Here is a 22,737-nt window from a genome sequence, read left to right on the forward strand (position 1 = left end):
TCATACTGCCCCACCAACATCCTGAAATGTGCACAAAAGCAGCTGTGCAACACAGATTCAACTCCTGGGTCAAACCATGAAACTGACCCTACCTCTGCCTTCTCCTGAGAATTAGATGAACCCAGAATCTCAGTTTCTTCCTTTTCTTGTTTAGAAACATCAGGACCAGCTCTTCATCGCTTGGTGTCCACTTCATTTTTTTCACAGTGTGTGTTTTTTGAGGGTGAATTTTCTGTAAAAAATGCAACAAGTTCAGATCTGAAAAATTCTGAATGTCGTGTCCCTGTTTGTCCTCGGAGTGTAATGGCTTTTACTCAAATTTTAATTCTTTAAGTTATATAAAAAATAATCCTACTGCAGCAGTTAGCGAGGTGTTTTTGTATCAGGCTGTGAACGTGTTTTCTCTCCTCTAACGTTGGACATTGTAATTTGGGAATCTATGGAGATTGACCCACTGCTGGAGACTGCCTCAATTGGGCATTCGGGGAACTGCAGCTTCATTGGGGATGTGGTTGAATTTGGGAAATTATTTTTGTCTCCAGGTGTAAATTCAGTGATGCACTCTGGGTCTCTGCAGATTAAATGTTTTTCCTTAAACATCATGAACCACAGCACCTGACATGCACCCGAAAAACAGGCACAGAGGACAGGTGTTCCGTTTCTCACCACTACATAACATCACCCGTGCGCGCGCGCAGGCACGCTCACACACACAACACTTACTTTGTGCAGACTTTGGATCAACAGGTTACCTTAAAGACAAACGACTGCTGACTTACAGGTAAGATGTGAAGACGCTCAGGTTGCTCGGTATCTCCCGGAGGCCCAGGTCCGAACAGTCCACCCAGTGCAGCAGCCCGTCCACCTCACACCGGCAGCGGCCAGGGCAGCTGGTCCGCCCTGCTCCCCCGACCTCGTCCCCGGAGCTGTTCACCCCAGCTGCAGCTCTCTGCACCGCGGGCACGGCGGAGCTCCGCATCTCCAGCTCAGCCCCGGCGCTCCTGAAGCCCACCGAGAGCAGCGCAAAGGCGGCCAGGACAGGCACAAACCCTAGCATGTCCTGCGTGGTCTGTTCCCGCAGGGTGAAAGTTTCAGTCAGAAGTGATGTGGAAATATAAAGTTGCAGCCTGGGATCCGGATCACGTTGTGGTGGTTTTTGGTCCCTACTCACCAGAGGCAAACTGGAAACCGCTCAGTTTTAACTTCCTCTGATCCGGATGTAAAGTGGAGCACAAAGAGGATTTGAAGAGTGGAATAAAAGTGCAGGTTGTCTGAAGTTTGGTCGCTTTCCAGGCTGAACGCGTGGAGCTGCACAGCCAGAGTGTGCGTGTGTGTGTCCCTCCACTCACTCTACAGGAGTGTGTAAACCGTGGTTCACTTTATATAGGCGGTGTGTCTCTGCTTCTGCGTGTGCCGTGATTTTATAGCAGCAGCGAAAAAACAAGTAAATATTAAAATCCACAGAGCATGTCCCTCATTATTTATGTCACATGCATGTCCCCCCCAATAAAAACGTACAGGAGAGGATTAACTTCAATTTTCTTCACATAAAAAAGTAATTTCCACCACAAATTGATATAGGACATTTATTATCTACTTTTTATTTACTTTCTTATTATTTCTACTGTTTTAACTATTTTTTAGTAGCATGCTTCTTATACCAAGACCTAGGAAACTGTTCCTCACACCCGCTGAGCCTGGTTCTGCCAGAGGTTTCTTCCTGTTAAAAGTAAGCTTTTCCTTCCCTCTGTCAGCAAAGTGCTTGCTCATCGGGCTCTTCATTTTGTTGTTGGGGATTTCTCTCTGTTATTGTAGGGTCTTTACAATATAAAGCAATTCGACGCAACTGATGTTGTGATTTGGTGCTATATAAATAAAACTCAATTAAACCGAATCCTTTCAAATGGTTTAATGAAGCTGAGTCTGTTAAAAATTAGAGTCTGAGGTTTAAATTTTCCTCAGAAAGGACCCCAAAATCCATCTGATTAGTGCATCCTCCCCCAAGTGCTCAAAGGAAACCTGCACTCACATTTGAAACTCACTTCTTATAAGCTGTTGAAACATGAAAGGCATTTAAAGAATTTCATGCATTTTATGCATAAACTTGCAGGTTTTTTTTTTTTTTAAATGATGTTGATAATGAGCTGAACCATCTTCTCCAGCTCTTTGCTCTTGGCCTGCAGTCCCACCAACAAGCCTAGCTTGTTCGCTCTGCAACAGAGTGGCGACCTGTTTAGTCGTCCCCCCCCCCCCAACAGCTATTTGTCTCATAGCTAATGTTGATATGCTTATTTATTGTAGCTATTTTTTCTCTTTTACATTCCATTGAAACAAAACATATCTATAACAAATAACTGAACAGTGCTAATGTTGTTCAGCTGTTAATCACAGTATTTTTTTAACCTGTCTGCAAAAAATTAGGGGTGCACAAAACAGTCTCAGCAAGTAATCTTGTTATTCATATTCCAGAGCCCTGTGCTACAAAGCAAGTTCATCATAGCCAGCATAGCTTTCATTACCTTCACTTAACCTGATATCAGCAATCAGGCTCAGAGGTCACATATCAACTCTGTAAGTCAGCCCAGGTTTCAATGGTCTAGCTACAAGAAAGGGGTGGTGCTGGCAGCACCTGACCAATCACAAAGAGGGATAAATGTGCTGGCAGCAGAGCAAGGAAGAGAAAAGTACAATATTAGAAAAATATGAAGCGATTAAAAACGCAATACAGCCAGAAAGTAACACAGCTGCTGGCAAATAAGCTGTATGAGTATTAGTAACAGGAAAAGCACCAAATGGCAGTTTAGTATTCAAAATGCTGTATGAACATGTGCGCACTAAAACTGGAAAAATATTAGTATTTGAAGCCATTAAAGAAAGCTGACAGTACATGTTAACAGAGTGTAGCGGCCCTGTTATTACAAATCATAAAATCTGATATGTTATAATTATTACCTCATTAAATTATTATTTAGATGTGCATATGGTAGTTTGTATTCTTTGAACTGTGACTTTTAATGGTCTGAGAGTAAAGATTAAATAGATTAAACATAAAAACTGAATTCAAACGTAGTGCAAATTTGATATAAGGTGAATAAAGTATAAAGACGTGTCCTGTTTTAGGACTAAAGATTAATCACATATTAAAGATTTCAGATAACATTATTATAAAAAAGAAATTGTAGTCAACAAGAAAAAACAAAAAAGTGAATAAAGTCACATCTGAGAATCTGTATTTCCTACTGATGCTCCTCTGGGAAAGACAGAGACTTAACATTAAAAAATGGCTTGACTTTAACTAATTCAATCACATGTAAAAGTTTCCATTTAATTTAATTCTATAAATACAATGTAAACATTTAATGGAATGTTTAGTATGTTTAGTATGCATTCACCTTATACTGAGCTCATTTAGTCTAAGTCGTTGAATAATATATATATATCATCCTGCTATTTGTGCACAGAGGTCTGAAGGATCTTCCGGGAATGGTGACACTATTTTCTGGAGTATCGATTAGCTTGTAGCCAGTGATTTCATACCTGTTGGTCTTTAAACTTGAATATATTATCTCTGGGCCCTTCATAATAAAGAGCCACAGTTAAATTTCATGAACTGATTGTCAACTGATTCATATACACCAATGGAAGATTTTTGACTTTTAAAGGATGGAAAATAGTGTAGTTTTGGAGCTTTTGGTGAATTATTGAATCCCACATCAGGACAGGAGATTTTTTTTAAATAAATAAAACTGTTCAGCTGTGATTAGAAAAGATTATGTTTGAATACCGGAATACACCATAATGAGGGTTTCAGGTATTTTGTATTTGGAGGTTTTTGGGGCACTTCACCCAGAACACGAGGGGCTAGAAAAAAACCTTTTTTCTGCATGGAGAGGCTCAGTGAGGTCACAGCATTGTAATTAAAGTAATTAAACTCAGCCATAACAGACTGATTTCCTTTCTGATTTGCTGTCAGATTCTTTTCAGGTTGTTTTGCTTTTCATTTGTCTAATTTGTGTATTTTTTATCTTCTTAGTCTCTTTCTTTTATTTTATATTTATTGGAGGGTGTTTGTTTTGATTTGTGTCTCTTTGTGGTCAATGCATCAATAATCCAGCTTTTTGAGTAAAAACATAAATTTCACATGTAATAAATTGGTTGAATGTTGTGATTTATTTCTTGTTCATTTACTTCTCATATATACTCAACCATCTACATTATTAGGTAGACCTTTTCAGCTGCTTGTAAACAGAAATATATCATTTACCATCACATCACAGCAGCTCAAAGCTTTTAGGCATAAAGACATGGTCAAGACGACCCACTGAAGCAGGCTACAGCAGCAGAAGACCACACCAGATGGTGCTTCTGTCAGCTAAGAACATGAAACTGAGACTACAGTTTTCACAGGTTGACCAAAACTGGAGACTAGAAGATGGAAAAATGTTGTCTGGTCTAGTAAGTCTCCAGTTCTGCTGCGACATTCAGGATGTAGGATCAGAATTTGGGGCAAGCAAGAAAGCATCCATCCTACCTTCTGTCAACGGTCAGGCTGCTTTTGGTTTCCATCCCCTGAAGACCAAAACATTCCATCTAATGATGCTACTTCTAGCAGAATAACGCACCATAGCACGAAGGTCAAATCATCTATAACTGGTTTCTTGAAAAATGAGTTCACTGTACTCAAATATCCTCCACAGTCAGCAGATCTCAGTCAAACAGAGCACCTTTTGAGATTGGAGTTGGAACGGGAGATTCACTCATGGATGTGGAGCTGACAAATCTGCAGCAACTGTGTGATGCTGTCACATTTACAAGAACCAAAATCTCTGAGAAATGTTTCCAACATGAAGAATTAAAGCAGCTCTGAAGGCAAAAAAAACAATCAAATCCAGCACTAGCAAGGTGTACCTAACAAAGTGGTCAGTAATCTGATGATATACTTGTTCAGTATATCCAGGCAGAGTAATGCTAGCCTGACTTTTAGGAATTCCTGGTAATTCAGCCTTCCATGAACCCTGAGATCAGAAAAGTCTGATCTCTCACATGTCCCCACAAGGCCTGAAAACAACTTAAGTCCTCACAAAGTCAGGTAAACCTGTACACTAATTTGATGTTAATGGTTAGCAGTTCTGAGATCCTGCTGCAAGTTTCAAGGAAATAAGACACAAAGGGGTGAGGGTGAGGTAAAGCTGACATATAATAGTTGTCACCACACACACACACACATACAACATGATGCAACAGTATGAAGAAACCTGTGTGAAAGCAGGAAAGATTTCTGTCTTTCTGATTATTTAAATGACAAAAAACAGAACTCAGGGGAAAAATTCAGAAATGTAAATTTGCAAGAAAAAAAATGAAATATTTATGAAGGAAACTATTTATTTTGTGACCAGGTTGCTTCACTTTGTCTGGACCACAGTGATAAATCACCTAGTTTAAAAGAAAGACTCCCTGACATACAAACTCATGTTAATCTTTCAGTTTCTATGTTGTTTATTTCTGTGATGACATGTTCGATAATTTCGCACCTTGTGTCTACGTTATATCTCCTTTCTGTCTGTTTCCTTGTGGTTTGGCTGCATTCATTTTTCTTTCAAGTTCTTTTTTTGTAATTGCTTTGCATACTTTTTGCAGCTTTTTGTTTCTCTTTAGCATCGCTTTGTGTCTTTGCTGTCATTTTCAGTATATTTCTGAACATTCTGCATCTCTTTTTTTGTCATTTGTGTTTCTTTTGTGTTTGTTTTTCAGGTTTTTGTTGATATTTTTGTCTTGTCTGTTCTGTTTGTGTGATGTTTCAGTTTGTTTTTTTTTTTGTTTTATTTCCATATTTTATTGAAACCTGTTTTTGGTCATTTGTTTTTTTCTGTGTCATTTTGCATGTATCCCTCTTTTGTTTGTTGTGTTTGATGCTTTGTTTCCTCTCTGTGGTCACTCTGGGCCTGTCTCTGGTCTTTTTAAGCTTCTTTGTACTTGAGGTTGTTTTGCAGCTTTTGTTCTTTTCTTCCACCCTCCTAAACATGAATCTGTTCCTGTTTTCAATGGGACTCTGCCCTCTAGTGGCTAAGCAGCTTCACTGCAGTCAGAGACGGAAAAACAAGTTGTTTTTTGTTTCCATGCGTCCTTGAAGGCGTCCAACAGGAAAACCAGGCTCGTGTCAGGGCTGTAAAACTCCACATGACAGCTCTTTATATTTCATCATCTGAGGTTTATATGAAAAACAAAAGAAGCAAAGCATGCTGGATGTTGGAGTTATTAGATGTTTGATTTTTTTAATTTCATATACAGATAAACATGTAACCTTATTATCTGACTTTGATCTTTGAACTTTCTCATCGATTTTATTCAACATGAGTTTTTTCAAGATAAAAATGCTTAATATTTTTCTTATAATTTCACTTAGCAGATCAACATTTTCATTTTTATCTCATAATTTGTACTAAGTACAACTGTTGACTTTTTCCATCTAAAAATTAGTTTGAGTTCATTACTAACCAAATCACACAAAAAAAATTAACATTTTTTAACCATTTTTATTTTCAAGTCGTCAATAATGGTTTTCATGTCATATTTAAAGACTATTTTATAGCTTTGATTGGAGCAGTAGAAACTGACAATTACTTTGCAAAAATTTCAGCTATTTATATTGCTTTTTATGTGAAATTATCACTTTTTAAATAATTTATCTCATTTTTTATTTAAAAAAAGGCAAAACATTAAAACAATTATTATTCTCATAATTTTAAGACACTGAATACAATTCTGTAGTTTTTGTCTCATATTTTTGACTTGTTCTGTAAAAAGCTCTCTTTTTTCCCTTTTAGCTCAGGAGTTGACTGTTGTACCACAGACTGGATATAAATATTAAACATAAATATGCTTTACAGTCTGTGATGAGCCAACAGCGCTGACGGAGCTCATCATGTGACTCTGCAGCGAGGAGCTCTCACTCTGCTGCTGCTTCAGAGGCCCAGGCAGTGCCGATCGACCAGCAAAGAAGGAAGTTCACAAATCCAGAGACAAATACGGCAAGAAAGGTTCAGAAATAAAACATATGAAATAAAGAAGTAAAATGTTAAAATTATTCACAAATCAAAAATGTATATTTTATGTAATTTTTACATCGTCTTCTTCCTTTTCTGTATTTTTTTAACATTAAAGGTTCAAGGCTACTTTATTTGTACCAGTAGGTAAATTTAGTTTACAGAAAAATGATAGCATTTGCCATCCCCACAAAACACACACACACACACACACACACATATTGAATAAAATATCAAAATTACTCTTACTGTTTTGATATTTTATGTAATTATTTTGGCGTCCTCTTTAATTAGTTTTCATTTTTTGTTTTTAATTTCTTTTCCCCCCCTGAATGTTTGAGGATTATCAGACCGTTTAGACTCCTAAAGATGATTCTTCTTCTTTCAGCTGCTCCCTTTAGGATCATTTTCCTGTATACCACCCAAGCGTTTTTTGTTTTTTTTATTTTGAGTTCTTTCTGTGGTTATTTTGACACAACACAGTCATGTTTGACTTTATTTCTGTCATGACATTTCACGTTTTCATGTTCATATCAATTTTACTTTTATTTTTCCTCTGATATTTAGACTTTCTATAAGGTTGTTTTAAAAAGTGCCACATCACAACAGTCATCTTGAGGTGCGTTATGCTATGAGATCAAGAGCCTACAATAACACAGAGAAGTGGCGACAGCAGGAAAGAAAAACTCCCTTTTAACAGGAATAAACCTCCAAAACAACCAGGCTTAGGAAGGGGCAGCAGCCTGCTGCGACATTTTAAAATCAGTTTCCACCTGCTTCTCTCATGTTACATTCTCTGAAGTTTTAATTCTACTGTTTTTATTTTTCCATTTACGTTTTTATCCATTTGTCATCGTTATTTGTAATTTTAACTTTTTCGATCAAAGCTTTTATATTTTCAAAGTTTCAATGTCTTCTATTTTAAGACATTTAAGTTGAACGTTCTATTTTCCCCAAACTTTGGTATCTATCTTTCTTTTGATTCCTTAAATGTAGTATTTCCATCGCTCTCCCTGCGTTGTGTCTTTACAGACAACAGGACGAAAACAAAGGTGCTCAGTGAGTCCTCCTCCGGGTAGACACGATCTTTGGTTGAGCTAGCCGGCTAACTGTTAGCTGAGAGAGACGCCATTAGTTGGGTGAAAATCAGGCTTTGGCCACAGGGTGAAACGCGATCTGTCTCTGGGTTTGGACTCGCTTCCCTCCGAGCTGCGAGTAGATTCTGGTAGAAGTCGGGTTCGTGTGTGCTGTCGAGCTGTCCCTCTAATGATTTTAGCTCCTTTTTTGAAGTCGGAAGCCGATGTGAGCTGCGCAGGACTTCATTTCCGACTGGGTTAGCATTAGCAGCGCTAGTCTTAAAACGCCCGTTTTGCGGATAAAAGCGGAGGATTTGTGCGAGTTTTAACTGCCAGCCATGGCGGCGGCGAACAGCGGCAAGACCTATTCGTTCAAGGTGGTGCTGCTCGGGGAGGGCTGCGTGGGGAAGACGTCGCTGGTGCTCAGATACTGCGAGAACAAATTCAACGACAAACACATCACAACTCTACAGGTAAGAGGGGCGGAGGAGCCGGGCTCGTGCCTGTCATCGCGCGCTGCAGGTGGCAGGTGGAGGAGAGTCTTGTGTTTCCTGACCCGGGCCTACCGGGGGAGCGGAGTTATTGCGAAATACCGGCGGTGTTGTGGCTGTAACCGGATCCGATGACGGAGGGGAAAGTCAGGTGTTTTTCCGGGAGATTTACGGTCACAAACACCCAGAAATACATCTGATACACCTGACTTCACTCACTGTTTTCACCACGGGTGCTTTAATCTCCAAGGGGGGCCAGGGGCAAAAGAGAGTAGCTGTGGCCCCACAGGAACCCCCAACAGAGCATTTTAAAGCTTTTAGTGGTGTAGCAAAGACAGGAAGCATGAGGAAAGAGAGGTGAGGAGATGAAGAGACACAGGTGAAACAAGTGAAGGTGACCTGCACGATCTGTTTGATTATAAAAACAAAAGCTTGTACAGGTGAAGGATTGGGGGGGAAAAGTGAGAGGAAGCTTACTTGACTTGAAGCTGAAGTGCCTCTCACCTGCATTCTTTCTAGTGACCAGCAGGTGGAGCCTCCTGGTGATTATGTAGAAGTCTATCAGAAAACAGTCCTTCCTCTAGCGTCCTCTTTGAGCTCTGCAAACACGTTTCTGATGACTTTATAATGTCAGTCTGTAGATTAACGTTCTACTGAATTCAACTTGATATTCGTTTAGTAACTAAAGGCCACATTAGAGTCCAAAAGGACCAGTAAGATGGGGCTGATTTAGGGTGGGGGTGACCTTGTGATTGACCAGATGATACAGTATGATCACGTGAGGTCTCGGATTCTCAATACAGCTGTGTGAAACCGCAAATTTCGGTATTGATCTGATATCAAGTAAATACAGACCCAGTTTTGCTGATACAATACCGATATGTAAAAGCAGGTTATATATGGGAGAGCGGTGTGTCATGATTCATGAGATGAAATGTTGTCAATATGCAAACTCTGAACACTAAATCCTTGTGATTTGACTTTCCACAATAATGAATTAGCTTCTGTGTATTTAGAATCTCAGGCTTTTGGAAACCTGGAATAAAATGTTTCTGCCTCTAAAGGACTTCAAACCAACAGAAGCGGATCCAATGAGCTATAGGCTATTATTTTATTCCCCCCCCCCCCCCCCCCCCCCAAAAAAAAAGAAAATTTTTTTTTTTTTATTGTAATTCAGTGGGCCACATACTGAACTTCGATAGAAACAAAGTGTCACTCCTGTCAGGCTAGCATCAGTCCAATACCAATATCAGCATACTTTGAAGACCGCAATTTCTTTCCCTCATTTCTTGTTGCATACGATGATGATTTGAGAGTCAAATGAAACTGAAACTTCGCTGATTTTCTTTCACCGTCAGCGTGTAACTGACTCCTGCAGTGCAGATGTGTCTGGGCATGTGGGACTGCTTCGCTCACCTGTGGAGCGATTTCTGTCTGCTCTGCTGTCAGGTGTAAATGCGCTGCTCAGCTTCCAGCAACATCTCACCAAGGAGCAGAAGCTCAAAGGACACAGCAGGAAAGTCCTGCAGGTTTCCGTGTGGCTGCTACTGTTTTACAAGCAGTCCTCTGGCCGCCGTTTGCTGATACCTGTCCCAGCTGTTTGAGTCAGGATTAGACCGTTGATATGGATTCACCACACTTTATTTATTAATTTACCTTTGAACTTTATAGATTTATTGAGCATCGAGGTGGTTGGGTGAGAGTTTTCCTGGTGTGTAGTTGTGCTCTGACCGGCAAGTGTGAAAAAGCAGCAAAGGTGAGACCCTGTGAGGCGAAGGCAGAAACCTTTACCTCCTTTATCTCCACACTGCTGAGTGGACACTCTTTCCTTCATCTTTGAGTCACTTTGAGCTTTCCCCACTGCAAATTGAAGTTGTGGGGGGGGATAATTAGAATAATAGGACCTTTTTTTTTTTTTTTTAAGAACTATTTAACAAATGCTTTGAAGAGGAAAAAAACAACACTTCCATGTGCAGACGTGTTTTTAAATAAAACATTTGGGAGATTTATTTGAGTTCACACCTTGTGAAAAATTAATCAATTAAAAATAGGCCAGTTTCATATAAATAAAACGTAGCAGTGGCTGAATAACTTACAAATATAAATAATAATCATGAAAACTATTTGTATGGAATTATGCCTTCATTTCACTGTGCTGTGATCTTGTGTTCTTTCATTAAGACGCAGGCAGCAATCAACCGTCCAGCTCAGGGTCCACAATATATAGATATTTATTTCAAAATAAAAGCATATTAAATGATACTTTTCTCACTGTTTAGTGTGATTTCTGTTTCTGAACATCACTGCAGAGCTTCTCCATATCAGGGCTGGAAGAAGTCACTTTAATATTCACGCAGGACTGCAGAGTGTCATCAGTGAGGAAACGGCGCTGTTTGGACTTCATGTAGTTTATGCTGAGAAAACCTGCTTGCTTAAGTATGTGGCTCCAAAGATGAACACAACTGCGAAATATAGAGTGAAATTACATAGAGCGAAGTGTTGCAATATTGTTCGAAGTGAGCCACAAGCATAGGCGTAAGCTTTATAAATGTGTGCAACGATTTGTGTAACTTTCGAGGACTTACGCACACACTCGCGCTCAATCCACACAGAAATGCAGAGCAATCTGCCCTCAACTAAAACAATTTCACAAATGTGTTCATCCAAACCTGAATAATTACTGATCATTTACGCACAATTTATTAATTTCAGCTTCACAAATCAGATAAGCTTTTTGCTTTCAAAAACCTTTCTGTGTGTACAATTGTTAAAACTACACATAACATTTCACTAGCTCGCTCACAAAACCTTAAATACGTGCGGAAGAATCACCTGATACGCAAAGATCATGTCACACACCCACTTGGGGTTTGATGCTTAGTGCTCAACTTATAGCAAAGTGCAGAGATGGAGAGAGGCGTCAGACCAGCAGAACTTCACCTGGAGGCGGTGAACACAGTGACCACCTCAGTACTAACATTTCACTCACAGCTGAGCCCGTTAGGCTCTCTTTGCAGGCAGTAGTTAATACTTTTCTTTTTCTCCCTCTGTGAACTTTATACTGTAGATGTTACTCTCACTCTTACTTAAACTCTGCTTAATGAGGATGTGTGGAGTTGCTGAAAGGCATTGTGGGGGATGTAGGCTGGGGAAGGATGTGGGTTCGCCACAAACTCCGTTCGCCGCAGAGTAAAAATGCCGTCTTTGTGTTTGCTTCGTGGCCTCGGCTGTTTGGAGGATCCTTGATGAGGACGAGGATCAGCAAGCCCTCCAGGGACAGCGTCGCAGTCACATGGTCATGTGAATGAACCTCGGCATCACACTTGCAAGGCTCAGGTCTACGCTCACTCTCATGTGACGCACAAAGGGGCATCCCAGCTGATTGCAGAGTCTGCTGGCCGTGGATGAAGGATCATCTCACTGAAGCTTAAAGCGTGAGCACAGCACGAGTATCAAACGAAGCATCTCAGCGTTCTTTAGATGAGAGGATTAGGAGAAACTTCCAGAGGCTGTTGATGGTTTGTTTTTGCCAGCACGAGCTCTGCATTATCGAACTGTCATGATTTGTCATGGGACTGTGAAGAAAAGTGTCTGTGTGTATGCATTTTCCAGTCATCCTCTCAGTTCAGAAGGATTTAAAGATGTTTATTAGCAGTGCCGCTGATGGACATCTCTGAGTTTAGGGAGTTTAAACCAGTTCCTGCTGTTTGTTTCACCTGCTGTAGGTTTACCCAGAACCAGTACTTTATATTAAAATGATAAAACTGGCTCAACTTGTGGTCATTTTCAACTAACTGGTCTGATAATCGTCTGAATCATTATCCAACCCTGGATTTAGCATTTCAGTCATGTAGCAGACAGTTTTTGGAAGTAAACAGAAAAAGCACATAAAAGGAAAACTGGTTTAAAATTGAAGTAAACAGTTGGGGGAATTAGAATCAGTTACTGATTTCATTTTTGGCACGTTTGGGCCTCCGTAGATTTGGTTTAAACCTCAGAGGTCAGAGCACTCGTGGAGCAGTGCAGTCAGCTGACCGACGTCACATTTACACACTAATTCCCAACCTTAATCACATACTGTCACAGCCCCACTCTCAGCCTTCCTCTCACCTCTCCACCATAAATCTCTCCCCTCTGCTCCGTCCAGCCGTCACGTAAATTCTGCTGCTGATGTTGAAATCTTAATCTCGGGTTTGACTTTCCCAGAGAACGCTTCAATAAATCATACGTGACTGGGACGGAGGGGAAAAGCCACAGCCTGCTGCTCGGCAGGACTTTGGTCTCTGGTTTATCGCTGCGCAGACTGTCGACAGAAATCAGTTGACAGGTTAACATAAAACTTGCAGATGTTTTTGTGGTAAAATGTGAGAAGTTACAAAAGTTGTTGCAGAAGGCTGATTTCAGCAGAGATGCTCGTAAACTATTGGTTTAACTTCTGGTCAAAGGGCACGTGCACAGAGCTGAAGCGGTTTCAGAATATGTTTGGGGATTTATCTGCTAAAATAATCTCAGACTTTATTTTTTTTCACCATCGACCAGTTTATTGTGCATATTTTCTACTGTTTAGTTTCTATTTTATTTTCTAGCGCTTATGTTTTACTATCTCCAGTCCAAAAAAAAGTGTGAGAGTGTAAAATGTAAATCAGAAATAGAAAAAAAACCAGAATGCAATGATTTGAAAATGTCATGAACCCATGTTTTATTCACAACAGGACACAGGACACATATAAAAGTTTAAAATGAGAAAATGAACCATTCAGCTGCATCAATGCTGAAAGGTGTACACAGATAACAGAGTATCTGCTCCTGTCCAGGCAGGGAAGGCCCTTCATATTTAAGCAGACCGGCCTGCAGTCAGGACCTTACACCAGCCGAAAACAGCATCAGCATCGCGAAATGAAAAATATGGCAAAGCAGCAACAGCAGCAGCCCAGATGTTTTACAGACTGTAGTTAAAAGAAGAGAGGATGCTGCAGTGTGGGCAACATGCCAGTTTTATTGAGACATGTTGCTGGTATCAAATTCAAAATGAGTTCATATTTTTTATTAAAATGTTTCATTTTCTCAGTCTAAACGTTTCTCTCTTTTATTGTAAATCGAGAATCATGGATTTACAAATCATTACATTCTGTTTTTATTTACATGACAAACTGTTTGTCTTGTGTTTTTGATATTTTAGCATTTTTAATTGGTGAGATGCTTTATTTTATTTAGTTTAATGGAAATTTATTGAGCTTTTTTTCTGCTGCTTTATTTTGTTTAGTATCTTATTTAACATTTTGTCCAGTTTTTATTTTGTGTTTTTAGTTGTTGAGCTACCTTTCAATATTACTTTGCTGAGATGAATCTTATTCAAATTGAGTTTGTGAAATTATTAAAATAATCATGTTGTCCTCTTCCTACGCAGGCGTCCTTCCTCACAAAGAAGCTGAACATCACAGGAAAAAGAGTAAACCTCGCCATATGGGTAAGGCTGCGTTCAAAGTAGTTTTTATTCTCCTGATCTTCTGAATAAAGGTTTTGGGTGTTAACGTTGTCTGGTTGTGCAGGACACAGCGGGTCAGGAGCGCTTCCACGCCTTAGGTCCCATCTACTACAGAGACTCCAATGGAGCCATACTAGTGTACGACATAACAGATGAAGACTCCTTTCAGAAGGTACTTTTGAAAACTAAAGTTTGATGATCCAACATCGTAAAAGCAGACTCTCGACAACATGTCATTATGGAAATGACAAAACAGCAGTGGAAGCTAAACTCGTAACAAACAAATAACCAGTTTTGTGTCCTTTTATCCACAACCTTGGAGCAGCTTTATAGAAGCTTTACAGTTCATCCAGGAAGTAAAATTTCTTTTTAAATAATTTACAAAAAGTAAAAGACAGTTTACATGGCTGCTGGTGATCCCTTGACCCTCTGGATTGAAAAAGGTCGATCCAAAACAATCAGTGTTTTGTTATGGACAAATGCTTAAATGTTCATTAAAGAAATGGTATTTAATTTAAACTTTTAGGACCTACTCTGAATTGCCCGGCTATAGTTTGGTAATCAGAACTTAAAAGTGCAGTCAGAGTATTTCTAGTCTTAAGATGAGTAAACATTAAGATTGAAACATCTTACAAATAAAAAGTTTAGTCTGTCTGTGGGTCTTTGGATGTTAAACCCTTTGTTTCTCAGAATGTTAATTATGATCATAATGTTGCTCTTTCAGTTCCTGTCTGCATTATAATTACTTAATTATTTGTATCTTGGTTTTATGAAGGGTTTATTTGACCTGAGTGCTTTGTTGTCGTTGCAGGTGAAGAACTGGGTGAAAGAGTTGAGGAAAATGTTGGGGAACGAGATTTGTTTATGTATAGTAGGTAAGTTATCAGAAAGTGGTGGAGACCCAAAAGGGAGCTAAAAGAGATGAACACAAAGATTACTGAAAATTAGAACTGGTTTAATTTTTTTAATGGAAGTAAAGAATAAGTTGATGAAAACCAAGTGGGCAAAAATATTGATTATTAAAAGTGCAAAGGAGATTTGGTTCATTTTAAATAGGTGTTGTGTCTCTGTAGGGTTGTGATTACTGCCTGCATTTTGCCCATCTACATTAGGAGTCTTCGCCTGGGACGGCTTACGTGCTCACTATCAATGATTCAAAGAAGATATTGAGCAGATAAAATTACTCCTTAGTTTTTGCCTCTGAGTCTATGGAGAGTCTGATCTGGCAGGTCTTCCACTTACTTTAGTAAAATGCCAACATTTTGATACCTGGGATGCTGTTATGTTTCTACTACAGTACTTTCGAAAATACCTTTGTTTGAGTTTATCAAGCTTTTGTTGTTTGTGGTATTGATGACAGATGTACTAAAAAGTTCTGATTGTTGTCTTCAGTCATTTTTATTGAAAAATGAGTTCATCAGAGTCCCGTCTGTGAGTTTTAACGGTTGCTTTTGATGTTGAGCATTTCCCTCAAGGCTTCTGCAGTGGGAAGTCTTGCTTCTGTAGGTTCTTAGTCATGGGTCACTGTTAAAGATCAAAGCCTGTAATGTTACAAAACAGTCCACTGTTTTAGCAAGGATAATGGAAACACGGTCCAGGCGTCCAGTTCAGGGACTCCAGTTAGCTGAGGTGAAGCCTAGCAGACAGCTAGCAGCTAGAACAGCTGTAGCTGTCAGTCAAAGAGGCCACGCCCCTAATAATACAAACTTTAAGCCTTTAAAAAATACAAATTAAGGAGTTATAAAGATATGAAAAGAAATGACCTTTAGAGTCCAGTTTGTGTGTTGGGCTGTAAACATATTTATCTCTGCTGTAAAGCTGGAAATTGTAACATGGGAGCCTCTAGTGGACATTCGAGGAACTGCATGGTTTGGTACCTACTCAATGGTTTTCATTTTCACCCTGTAGACCAGGCCTCGAGGGCCCGTGTCCTGCTGGTTTTGGATCTCACCCTGGGTCAACACACCTGAATCAAATGATTAGTTCATTACCAGGCCTCTGGAGAACTTCAAGACATGTTGAGGAGGTAATTTAGCATTTAAATCAGCTGTGTTGGATCAAGGACACATCTAAAACCGGCAGGACACTGGCCTTCGAGGCCTGGAGTTTCCCCACCCCTGCTGTAGACAGACACCTTAAAACAAGGGGGCCGGAATTGCCCCAGCAGGAAAGTGTGAAGGAGGACATACATTTTGGACTTTAAACTGTATTTCATAAATTTTACAGCTTTTCCCACTGATGCCCAACATCACTCCCACACCCGATCATATCACAGTAATAAAGTAACTGATAAATTATCATATCATAGATCACATCTACTATTGAAATGTTTTCTGGTTATTTTTTATTATAAAACAAACCACCACGTAAACTGAGTTTGACATCCCTGTATTAAAAGGAAGCTGGCTGAAATTAAGTGAAATGATCCTTTAAGGTGTCACCAGCAGCACACTGACTTAAATATCAGCGATGACTCGTCTCTCTCGCATCAACACTGGTTTGTTTTTTTTCTGATGTGGTTATATAGATAAATAGAAGTAGATTTAAGGGTTGGCTGGGAGTTTGGTAAATTGTGTGAACACATGAGCTGAGGAGGAAAACAGAGAAAATAAACCTCATGAGCAGTGTTTGTTTTTAAGATTTCATGTCACGCACACTGGACGTTTGGGCCTCCTCTGTTGCTCCTGTTGCCATAGCTGCTAAATATATGATGTTGTTAGTCCGTGTGTGGCTTCATGGGGGCAATTTGTAGAGTTGTAACTGGATTATGTTGGTGATGTTGCATTTGTCATGTGTTTGGACCCCATCGTACAGTTATCAAATCTGCTGTTTGGAAATTTTGATTTTGCTTTTAATTAGGCTCCACATCACATGAGGCCGGTCTTCAAAATGCTCCCTCTGAGCTGAGCGCTGCATCGTTAACGTACCTGTTACATCCAGTTCACAGTTCAGATGCCTGCACAGAAATATTCAAATCATTACTGTGGGTGTTTGCATCTACAAATAGATATGACATTCAGCTCGGGTGGATTTGCATGCAGCTATCAGTAGCTGAGAAAATAACTTCTCAGCTTTAACACTCAGCGTTATAAATATTTTTCAGTGTTGTACTTTTATAAAAACCTCTGTGCACTTCAGAAGGTGCATGTTTTCGTCAGTGGCTGGTGGAGACTAGTGATGGGAATTCCGGCTCTTTTTAGAAAACCGTCTGTTTTGGCTCGGCTCACTAAAAAGAGCCGGCTCTTTCGGCTCCTAACCAGCTCTTCAGGTTGTTTTGTTGCTTTAATTAATTTATTATCAACAAAAAAAACCCTATATATATATATATATATATATATATATATATATATATATATATATATATATATATATATCAACAAATTATGCACAAAGGGAATTACTAATGTAAAAAAACATGGTTTTATTTATATATGTATAAATATCTACGGTGGCCCTTAGACCCAATCAGAGCTAAAAGTGAACCTAAGCACTAAATATTAACTTTTGTGAGGAAGCAAAAAGAAGCTGGAGAGCTTTTAGGGAGCAATGATCAGTGCTTATATCAGTGGAATAAATGACTGTCAGAGTGAAAGTGCTCACTGTAGCTTTGGTTTCAAGAATTTGAATGAATGTCTGATCACATCAGACTTATGAGGAACAATGTGGTTTCTGTCTCTGTTGTGGAACACTGCGAAAGCTCTTCATCCTCATGAGGATTTATATCACAATCATTCTGTAATTTCTGGACTCACAAACCTCCTACTGGGAGTGTTCAGGAGTGTGTGGTATATTCCTTGTACAGCTGTAGTGAGAGCGCAGTTGGCATCATGCTCGTTCTCAGTAGGTGTTGGACTCTGACAGAGCTGCTCTCTGTATGTAGCTATTGTTTGTTTTTCGTTGGTAGTTTTTCTGGACAGAATTTCTCATCTGTTTACAGACGATGTAGTTTAACTTTATTGAGCGGCAACTTCCACCTGACTCTGGGGCGAGGTCAGATGTGAAGTGGGAGGGAAGAGCGTGAGCACCTCCACGTCTGAGGTTGTGGTTCTTGGTTGCTGCTCTAAGTGGAGTTCAGTATCTCAGGATATTTTTGGATGTGTGAGCGAAGGAGGGAGCGAGAGCTGTACCAATTTGTTGTTATGAAGAGAGCTGAGTGTGAAAGTGAAGCTGGTGATTTACCGGTCGATCCACATTCCCAGCTCAGCTCTGGGTAGTGACCGAAACAATGAGATGACAGATACAAGTGCCAGAAAACATTTTTGTGACAGCTCTCTTTTAGAGACAAGGTGAGGTGGAGCTCAGAGTAGAGCCACACCTCCTCCAGATTAAAAGGAGTCAGCTCAGGTGGTTTTGGGCACCTCAACTAGAAGGAGAGCCTGGGGCGGACCCAGGAGCAGGTTTGGGAATGCCTTAGTGCTCTACCGGGAGAGCTGGTGGAAGTGGCTGTGTGCAAGCAAGTCTGAGCATTTCTGCATAGACTGATGGAGACCCGTCCATCATTCGGAGATGTGATTGACTACTTTTGCATGCAACTCTCTGACTGGGTAATGATTATCTTTGGTTGACTACAACTGCTAATCATAGATTATAAAGTATAATGTGCTGTGACCTTAAAGTGATTCTTAAATTGGGCATTTTACTGAAGGTTTGTTTTCTTTGCAGGTAATAAAATAGATTTGGACAAAGACAGACATGTTTCAGTGGAAGAGGCTGAGAGGTAACAACTGCTGCTTATTAGTCAATAATACTTTTATTATTAGTAGAAAATATAATGAAGAAAAATTAAAGTGAGCATCATTATTTTATATTTTCCGCACCGAGCTGCTCAGCTGTGAGCAGCGACGATGTCCTGAGTCTGAGCAAAGTTTAATGGCCACTCTCATGTTCGTGTGCAGTTATGCTGAGTCGGTGGGAGCCAAACACTACCACACATCAGCCAAGCTAAATAAAGGCATCGAGGAACTCTTCCTGGATCTGTGTAAAAGTAAGACCGACAACATCTTTAATTTTTTTTCACAATACAAAAAAATCAAAGAGCAGCAAACTTTATATTTTGGAGGCTTAAGGAACAACTTTTACAACATATTTTTGTTTAAAGCGGACATGATTTATTCTTTAATTATAAAACACATTTGGTTAAATCGCTTGATTAGTTAATCACATTAACCATATCCCTAGACATTTTGTCATAGACAGGTGCAGAGCATTATAAACAGTGTTATGTCCAGGATTGGCTGATTAGATGTTTGTGATCACACTAAACAGGTTAACCGAACAAATAGGCCAGTGAGTGAATTCTGTTCATTTGTCACAAAGTTTCTGTCAATAATTCTAAGGTTGAAATCATTGGTGTGCAAACATGTGCACCGAATTCAAATCCGTAGGAAACAGGGTGTAAAAAAACCTTTCTTTTAAATTCGGGATCTGACCTTTGAACTCTGAACTGGTCTACTGTGTTTTCAGGGATGATGGAAACTGCTCAGGCTGAGGAGAGGTTGAAGGGCAACGGAGCCAGCCAATCAGCATCAAGTAGGCGGGGTGTACAGATTGTTGATGATGAACCACAAGCCACGCCCGCTGGAGGCTGCTGCTCCTCTGGCTAACACACACACAAGCACACACACCTTCTCTCTGTGCTTGCAGACATAATATCCACACACACATTTTCCAGTGTCTGTCGGTCCGCTCTACTGTAATCTGCTGTGTCCATTCAGCGCCGCCTCTGCTGCTAAGGAGCATGGGAAATCTTATTTAAATTTGTTTAATCTGTGTTCCCTCCAAAATAAAAGTACCTGGAGTCCTTATGATTAAAAGGAGTGTGTGTTCAGTGATTAAATCACTTTCTTTAATGATAATAACTCCCCATGTTAGTTTGTCGTTGATAAACGTCCATCTGCAGCTGTTTGTGTGTTTGTACTAAACATTATTAATAAAAGATATGAAATCATTCTGAGGACAGAAAGTTGAGTCTCAGGCTTTTAACACAGATTTTTGTTTTTGTGTATTTGGGGGAAATAGGGGTTTAACACGCACACACACCCAAGCGCGCACACACATACATATAATACTACACCCATTAATCTTCATGTTTATCTGAAGCATGTTTTCAAATTAAGAGGAGGAACACAGGACTGGCTGTTTGTGGTGCAGCGGCTCCACCTGCTGGTCAAAAGTTAAACTGCAGTGAATTGGTAAAACATCAAAAATGAGTTTAAATGTTTACTTTCAGGTGTTAAAACACTGAAAGAATACAGGGTGTCGCTTTTCATAACACGGCTGTCCAATTCACATTTTCTTTTTTAGAGGAAGACTCACACAAGCGGCTTTAAGACAATGAATATAGAAGCTCAGCAGAGTCGGGTCACATAATTGCTAAATGGTGCTGTGCAGAGTGACATCACTTAGTGAGGTGGACAAGGACTCTACGGAGCATGCTCTGTGGGTGCAGAACAAGCCCTCCGAGACCTTGAGCCACATTTTAATAGTGAATTTTGTAATTTGATTTAAAGAGGGAAGAAAATGTGTGAAGTCAGATTTCGATCGAAGCAGGGAGCTGTTAAACACATTGCTAAGAAGCAGAACTGCAGTTATAGATTCCCAAAATAAAAATAATATAAAAACAGATGTGTCTAAACTGAATAATAGAAAAGAAACGTGGGAAATGGAAAATTTATTACTGAAACAGATTCTTGGTTTGTAAATGAAGTAAAACAATCTTTTGTATTAAAAGTGCGGAAAAATCGAAATTTATTAAAAAAGACTATTCCTCACATTTAGTCAGTTATTACATTTGATCGGTTATAATATCCAGTAAAATCTCAGAAAAGTGATTAGTGACGTGTTTAAATGACTTAAGTGTGAAAGTGTAATGATATTTAGAGGTCCTATTGGCAGAGAAGAAGGTCTTTATGATGTAAAGTAACAGTAAATGGCACTTTTGATGATCAAATGATTAGAAATGGGGAATTAAAACATTTTTGTTAAATGAGGGAGCACTGCCTCAGTGTCTCAACTGATTTTGCTTACATCGCCCCCCAGTGGCAATTCTGAGACAGAAAAAAGGTATTTAATTTAAAATTACTGAAAACTGAAACTCAGTTGAATGTTCACATTAGAGAAACTGGAGTACACGATTCTTTCTCTTATTTTTTGAAAAAAAAAAAGAAAACCCCATGTTTTAATGGGTTTTACACACACACACAGACACACACACACTTATTGAATTGATACTGTGCATGTCTGATTTCTGTAACCAAGTTTGTCTGACTTTTCAAAAAAATAAAAAGCACTGATAACGCTGAAAATTTAGTCATATTCTCATAGCAGTGATGAAATCTGCCCAAGTTTTCTCTCTTTTGTCTCAGCTGTGAACTACTGATTTTTTTCCCACTGCATTTGTCGCTCCAGTCATCTCTGCTCCATGAAAAACATTGTAACCAAAAATATATAAAACACAGTGAGTGAATTGGTTCTTGCAGAAGAAGAAGAAAACAAAAATGATATTCTTCCCAAAAAAATAACAGATTGTTTTGGAAGTGTCACTTTTTTTAAACTGCTTGTTTTTTTGTTTTTTTTTTTAAGATGAATGATTTGTACCCAAAAGCAATGCTTAGACTTTCGTCTTCAAAGGGTAACCTTTTCCAATGTTGCACACACTGATATGGAGTCCCAAAGAGCTCAAAATTAACAAATCACAAACTGAACAATATGGCCAGAAAAATGTTGCTACCTATATCACTTTGGTTTATCTTTCAGCTAAAGTTATGAACTCTGCAGGTTGATGTTGGTTTCGGAAAATGAGCTCATTACAAAAAACCCTCCAGGAAACAAACACAGTCAAAGTGAGAGGAAAATACACCCTCAACACCTTTCAGTTCAAAGGTTTTGCATATCAGGAAATACAAGAACTTCTATAAAAGCAGACAGTTGCTGTTCTGGAGCATTCGGGTGTGTGTTAACAAAATACCTACAAGCATCAACATCAGTCTTTGAAGGGTGAAAAGGTCATTGCCAAACAATTTGACACCCATCTTTGTACACTGAGAAAGACTGTTGCCAGCCAGGTAATAAGTGAAAGTCCCAGTAAATTCAGAACGCGGAGTGTTCAGCGAAACTGCAAAAAAACCCCACAAGTGCTCCATCTACAGGCCTCAGCATGTTAACGGTTATATGACATTACAAATAGAAAAGGAAGAAACAAGCATGTCTTGTTTGGAAGGGTTGCCAGGAGAAAGTCTCCTGTCTAAAATAAATACGACTGCTGCTCAGGTTTGCAAAGTTGCATCTGAGCAAACCCGAAGAGTTCTGGAACAATGTCTTTTGGACAGACGAGACTTAAGCGTTTGGCCATAATGCAAAGAGCCTTGTTTGGTGAAAGCCAGATACAGCATATCAGTGCAAATGATTTATTTCTACTTAAAGCTTAAAGGTAGTGGTGGAGAAGAGTGGACTGAAATTCCTCCAAAACAATGTGAGAACTGATAAAGTCATGCAGAAAACCATTATTTCTTAGTTATTGTTGCCAAAGCGCATGCTACTGAATCATGGGTGAAGTTATTTCTCACACTGCTTCTACATTTTTGCTTGTTTTTTGTTTTGTTTTTTAAAAAAAACTCTGTAATATGACATGTTGTTCTTCATCT

The 22,737-nt window shown here is 39.4% G+C and overlaps 2 protein-coding genes across 3 annotated transcripts in view; one reads left to right on the forward strand and one right to left on the reverse strand.

The window, feature by feature from the left end:
* Window positions 1-1,363, reverse strand: part of LOC146369538 (leucine-rich repeat-containing G-protein coupled receptor 5-like) — a 50,136-nt gene extending 48,773 nt beyond the window's left edge. For both annotated transcript variants that reach the window (XM_084909716.1, XM_084909715.1), the window contains exon 1: window positions 780-1,363. In XM_084909716.1, the coding sequence (XP_084765842.1) occupies window positions 780-1,057 (278 nt within the window). In that variant the 5' untranslated portion in view covers window positions 1,058-1,363. The remainder of the gene's footprint in view (window positions 1-779) is intronic.
* Window positions 1,364-8,119: 6,756 nt separating this feature from the next.
* Window positions 8,120-20,042, forward strand: rab21 (RAB21, member RAS oncogene family). The gene is made up of 7 exons (XM_084910158.1): window positions 8,120-8,592; window positions 14,018-14,077; window positions 14,160-14,267; window positions 14,907-14,970; window positions 18,758-18,812; window positions 18,991-19,079; window positions 19,559-20,042. Exons 1-7 carry the CDS (start codon window positions 8,458-8,460, stop codon window positions 19,696-19,698), a joined length of 651 nt encoding a protein of 216 aa, XP_084766284.1. The 5' UTR covers window positions 8,120-8,457; the 3' UTR covers window positions 19,699-20,042.
* The last annotated feature ends 2,695 nt before the right edge of the window (window positions 20,043-22,737 follow it).

Source organism: Perissodus microlepis, chromosome 17 (assembly GCF_051167445.1).
Source record: "Perissodus microlepis isolate ML-2025 ecotype Zambia chromosome 17, ASM5116744v1, whole genome shotgun sequence".
Lineage (NCBI taxonomy): Eukaryota > Metazoa > Chordata > Actinopteri > Cichliformes > Cichlidae > Perissodus > Perissodus microlepis.